The sequence below is a fragment of the Abramis brama genome (genome assembly GCF_963993115.1).
Source record: "Abramis brama genome assembly, chromosome: 19".
NCBI classification, from domain to species: domain Eukaryota; kingdom Metazoa; phylum Chordata; class Actinopteri; order Cypriniformes; family Leuciscidae; genus Abramis; species Abramis brama.
In genome coordinates, this window is record NC_139981.1 from 2,010,771 (window position 1) to 2,016,770 (window position 6,000).

Genomic DNA, 6,000 nt, shown 5'->3' on the forward strand with positions numbered 1-6,000 from the left:
ATTATCCAGAGCCAAAAGTATCGTGCATGTGTAGTTTTCTGGGCTTTAAGGCTCATTATGACCTAAAATGAACGTGAAAATAATTAGCATTGCAGTTAGCAAGGCTGAGTTCTCCAAAGTCACTGAAAGCAGGAGGAATTTTGTTTGCGGATGACCTGGAATGCGTTAGCCGGTTTGTGCCGGTTAGCTTCAGGTAGGCTGAGTGAACGTCTGGCCGAGTGGTGTGTGATCCGGTTCTCCAGTCACATGTGGTGGCGTTGGCTCTCTCCACTGAGAATGGGGTCATTGTTTCCTCCGTCTATGATGCAAGTCTGTCGCGCTGAGCTGTGTCTTGTGACTGCAGCTTTTGAGCGATCATGCATGATTTTGTAAGTTCACTCACCTTCCCTTCAGGGCCTGTAGTTGATATGATTTATAAAGAAGGGAATTGAAGGCGAAGCTTGAAATGTGTGTTTGTTGTCAGACTGATCATGACGACTGTGAAAAAGTGGAAGTAAACTGAATGTGGTTTTGGTCGTTGAGTTTGGTTTCAGCTTCCTTTAAATATTTTCTATTACGGAAGACCTCTTCTAGACATCTATCTATCTATCTATCTATCTGTCTATCTATCTATCTATCTATCTATCTATCTATCTATCTATCTATCTATCTATCTATCTATCTATCTATCTATCTATCTATCTACCATCATTTTATCTATCCATTCATCCATCCATCTATCCACTGCTGTCGTTTCTCTCTCTCTCTCTCTCTCTCTCTCTCTCTCTCTCTCTCTCTCTCTCTCTCTCTCTCTCTCTCTCTCTCTCTCTCTCAATTTCAATTTTCAATTTCAAATGAGCTTTATTAGCATGACTGTGTAACACAATGTTGCCAAAGCATCAACATATATATATAATAATAACAATGAATGTATAGATAATGTCATATGTACAGTAGCATATACAAATAGATAGATAAATATACAATCTATCTTCATAAATGAATATATACAGTGCCGCTAGTGCAGCTGTACTATCATCTTCTCCCAGTAAGAAGGACATTTTTTCAGTGTCGCTCAGTTCAAAGAACGATGGAATCAAGATTTCAAATCTGGGCAGAAAGGTTTCTCTTATATTGGTGTATTTAGAGCAGAAGAGTACTCTCTCTCTCTCTCTCTCTCTCTCTCTCTCTCTCTCTCTCTCTCTCTCTCTCTCTCTCTCTCTCTCTCTATTGTTCTTGCGTTCTATCTAATCTCTTTATCTATCTATCTATCTATCTATCTATCCACTCCTGTCATTTTCTCTCTCTCTCTCTCTCTCTCTCTCTCTCTCTCTCTCTCTCTCTATCGTTCTTGCGTTCTACCTAATCTCTGTATGTTGATCAGTCTGTCAGTCTTTCTGTCTTTATTCTATCAATCATTCTATCATTTTTCTATCTATTGTTCTTTCTGTCTGTCTATATATCTGTCTATGTGTGTGTGTGAGAATGTCTTGTAAGGGAGTGCTCTCTCTCTGTATGTGTGTGTGTGTGTGTGTGTTCGAGGCAGAACTTCATTAATAAAAAGCACCCAGAGCTTGCGTAGGAGCTGCAGGGTAGCTCACAGCTAAATCATGCGGGTTCTCCGGTGCGTGGCGTCCCTCCATCAGCTTAATTCATCTTTACTGGGCTAGAGCTCTGAGCGCCTCTGGTACACACAGTCCTCGTTCTTCAGCCCTTCTGTTTGTACTCCACTTATTCTCTTATTATTACTGCGTTGTTTGTAATCAGTGTTCTGTGTTTGCTTGCTGTGGCAGGGATAAAGGTGGAGGCTGGAGTCGTGTTGGGGGAATGCGCATTGGGAATGGCAGGAGTGCCTCAGGGCTCCGTACGCGGCCGTTTGCTTTTCCCGGAGATCTGCTTAATGGAGCTGCAACTGTTAGCCAGTGGCTCGCCAGACCTGGAGGTTTTGGGCCACGTGTTGCAGAGCCTGTTAGGATCCGTGAAAGGCCACATCAACAATGCAGCGCTGCTCTACCAGCAGGTCAGACTCATATCCGATGCCAAACTGATTTATTTATGTATGCGAGATATTGATGTTACACAGTGACATATCTTATTCCAGAAGACCTGCTTTTGTCTAAGTAACTAGAAAGTTTTGTTCTAGGTAACTGGTTGAAAGAGTATACTTGAAACTGAAGACAACGCCTGTGAACCTACGTAGCAGGAACAAAATGACCTTTTGCAAACCCTTTAGCAATTGGAGATTTGTTTTTGTAAAAAACAAGATTTGCAGCTGCATTTTAGACAGTTCTTAAGGATTTAGGCCTATGTTGGAGACATCTTTACAGGATTTATTCATTTATTTTTTACTTTATCCCATTGTCAATAATGATTTTTGAAACTCGCAATATTGATATGTTTGAATACTCTGACCAGCTTGATTAAATAATCTTTACCGTATTTATGACGAAATGTGATCCATCTCGTTTTTTTTTCTTTTCTCTTGTCAGGGTGGCGTGAAAGCCATTCTCAGTGGATTTCAGAATATTCTCAGCCAATCAGATGCCTCCTATAAAGGTGAATATTTCTTTCAAACTTCAACTATGCATATTTCTCCCAATTCCCATTTTTGAGTTTATTTTTAATTTAATGTTTTTGAGTTTAATCATAATTCTCATTATTCTCGTAATGGGTTTGTCATTACTAAAATAGATTTTATCAATGATGATGTTCATTAATTAATTCACCATAATCACCATTAATGAAAAGCAGCACAACAAATACTAAATTATATATAAATAGTTTATAAAAAAGAAGAAAAAAAAGGGAAAACATTTTGTAATCACATTGCGTAGTTTTGTACTAAAATACATTTTATCAATGATGATGTTCATTAATGATAATTATAATATTAATAATATTAAATTATATTATATTATTATTCATCATAAAAATTCATCATAATCACCATAAATGAAAAGCAGCACAACAAATACTAAAGGATATATAAATAATTTATTTTAAAAAACAATATAAAATAATGGAATAAATATATATATATAAAATATGAGTGAAATACAGTAGTGGCCATAAGTTGTTAAACATTTTGTAATCATATTGCGTAGTTATGCTTGGAGTCAATTGTTTTATTTGTAATAATAATGCGAACCAATTAAATATTAATAACTGATTATGTTGTTGTCAATTAATGCTTTATCCTTTGAGCTTTTTTGTTTTTCTATGCATTGTTTTTTTTTCGGTGTAAAATAAAATATTTATGAGCAATATTTTGCTCATATTTTGATGGTTTAACAACAAATATCCCCTCCAGACAGGCATGTTCTTAATAGTTTTTCATTAGATTCATATTTGATATGAATCATGCTAATCTTAAACATTATTATAATTGCTCTATGGCCTGTTGTACCCTTCAGAGTGCCAGACAATCCTGATGGAGCTGCTCGTGTCCATGTTGAGTGACAGTATCACAGCGGAGGAACTCGCCCTGTTGACCCGCCTCTTCCTGGAGAAGACTCCGCCCACTGTAAGTGCAACCTTAATACAAGCATTTAAAGGCATTTTTAGCGGCATAGTGGTGAGGTTGTGAATTGCACCCAACAGAAGTTATGGTGGCCAACAGGAAGTGATGTCGTCGTCTGAGACAGCAGAGAGTAGCCAGTTCAGCAATGAGGTTTCTTTAAGAAATTATGTTTACTTTATTACTCAGTAAAACGATATGTTATTGCGAATATTATTGTTACTCGTTCATCATTGTGTCAGTGTTTTATTTGCTGACTTCAGCTCGCTTCTTTACACCAAGAACAACATAGTGATGAAACGCGTTTGTCCGTTCAGGGCCACCGTAGAAACATGTCGATGTAAGCGGACCCGCGGTGTGTGTAGAGAGAAATGCCTCATTCTAAGCTAATAAAAACATAACGGTTCATTAAGTAAGGTCTTTATACACCACTGAAAACATAGTTATGTGTATGATATTGCATTTCTGTCAACAGATCCTCCTAAATATTACACACTGCACCTTTAAATGAGGCCACAATGAATTTATACACAACTCTTTTTCGAAACCCTTTCAGTTCCCTTTTCCACTGAAAAGAAAAAACTTTGAAACTACGCAATGCAAATCTACAATGTGATCAAGCGTCCTGTAAACAGGTTTATTTTTAACACAGTGTCTGACAGTGGACAAGCTGATGCACAATACTCTTTTAGTAATGCCAACCTTTGGTTTGTCAATGCTGATATGAATCAGCCATTCTAGGATAATTATCTTGCTCTTTGTTCACACTTTATTGTTATAACTTCATTTGTGATTGCCAGTCCTTTACTTCTGAGCACCTCTTTTTCTATTGCCTCACATCTTTAACACCCTAATCTACTATTTTATGTGGTTTCCACATATACGGTAGGTTAAAGATGTCAGCGTGCTAAAAAAAAAAAAAAACTACCTGAGAAGTGGCATTTCTAAACTTTGCTAAAATTAGTAAAAAAATAAAAATAAATAAATCTAGATATAAAGCTCTAGAAAAGTGATTCCAATAATCACATAGTCGAATTCTGAATCCCTTTAAATTCAACATTTAACACACTATATTTTGTGTTTTCTTGATTATTACAGCTCAACTGCTATATCTAGTCATATTTTCAGGCTCTTTTCTTGGCCGCTACTGTATGCCCTCCGTGAAGTATCGCTGTGAAATGCGCTTTTCCCACCACCGTGTTAATGAAGGTCCACAGGGAGTCAGGCACAGTGTTAGTTCACTCTCATTGTACCAGACAACAGAGACCGGCACCATCAGTGTGTTCATTTCATGAATCCTGTCAATGGATTGCATTATGGATTATGTCAGCATGCATTGTTTTGTGAATTTATGAGGAATTGTTTAGATCAGGGGTTCCCAAACTTTTCCATGCCAAGGCCCCCCAAATACCACTAGGTTCTGGCCAAGGCCCCCCGTATTGAACCCATCGACAATACTACGGCACGGCACATGTAGAAATAAATAAATAAAACATCTAGGTGAACATCAGATTATGTGATGGTGTTTGATACCAGCCAATCAGAAAGATGAGATGCACCGATTACAATTTTCAAGGCAGATTCCGATTTTTCATTGAGTTTGACCTGCCGATACAGATTTAAGCCGATTCTGATTTCATTTTTTCTAACCACTTTACAGCACACACAAATATTTATTTTATATATATATATATATAATAAAACACCACTTTTACCCAAACTGGTTAATAAAAACAAGTTTAAATGGATACATTCTCTATAAATATTTTTGTCTTCATTTTCTTTTCTGACATAGCCTACTCCTTGTTAAAACACACTATACATGCAAATTATGTGCATTTTTTTGAGTGAAATCATATTTATTTTGTCCATCAAAAGTGTGCTTTCACTTTAACTGAGCGTGAGCAGCGCTACAAAAATAGACTCGGCGTCGAAACCCTCCGCTTCACTGCTGCTCATGCGACGCTCCTGCTTGACGCTCACGCGCTGCTCCAGCTCGCGGTGTGAATGCACTCACTGAACATGCACGCCGAAAAAAATTTGCGCCGCTCGCGATCTGGAATGGCCGTAATTCAATTCACAAGGTTTCCTACATGTGCGTTCTGTGTGCATGTGTGATGTTGATGTTGCGCAATGTTATTCATGCGGCGCCCGAGTGCATTTGAATCGGCATATGTCAGACTGAAAATCACGTGAAAATCGGCCAATTCTTGTCACTAGCCGATCAATCGTATATCAGATAGGCTATGCAACAAATTATTATAATGTTTTTTCATAACAATACTCATATTAGCAAATATTTATTTTTTAACTTTTTTTAACTTTTTTTTTTTTCAACTTGCTGCGGCCCCCCTGGCGGCCCCCACTTTGAAAACCCCTGGTTTAGATTACACTGAAATTTCTCCCTACTTTCGGTAGGATGTGTGAGGTCATTTAACAGCTTAGTTCCCATGAATGGTGTGGGAAGAGGTTTTGAGCTCTGAAAGTTACAGCACACTATCGTT

General features: G+C 37.6%; 1 protein-coding gene across 7 annotated transcripts in view; it reads left to right on the plus strand.

Moving 5' to 3' along the window:
* lyst (lysosomal trafficking regulator) overlaps positions 1–6,000 on the plus strand; it is a 125,399-nt gene that overhangs the window by 47,289 nt on the left and 72,110 nt on the right. For all 7 annotated transcript variants that reach the window (XM_084093959.1, XM_084093961.1, XM_084093960.1 and 4 more), the window contains 3 exons: positions 1,773–1,999; positions 2,469–2,535; positions 3,393–3,502. In XM_084093959.1, the coding sequence (XP_083950085.1) occupies positions 1,773–1,999; positions 2,469–2,535; positions 3,393–3,502 (404 nt within the window). The remainder of the gene's footprint in view (positions 1–1,772; positions 2,000–2,468; positions 2,536–3,392; positions 3,503–6,000) is intronic.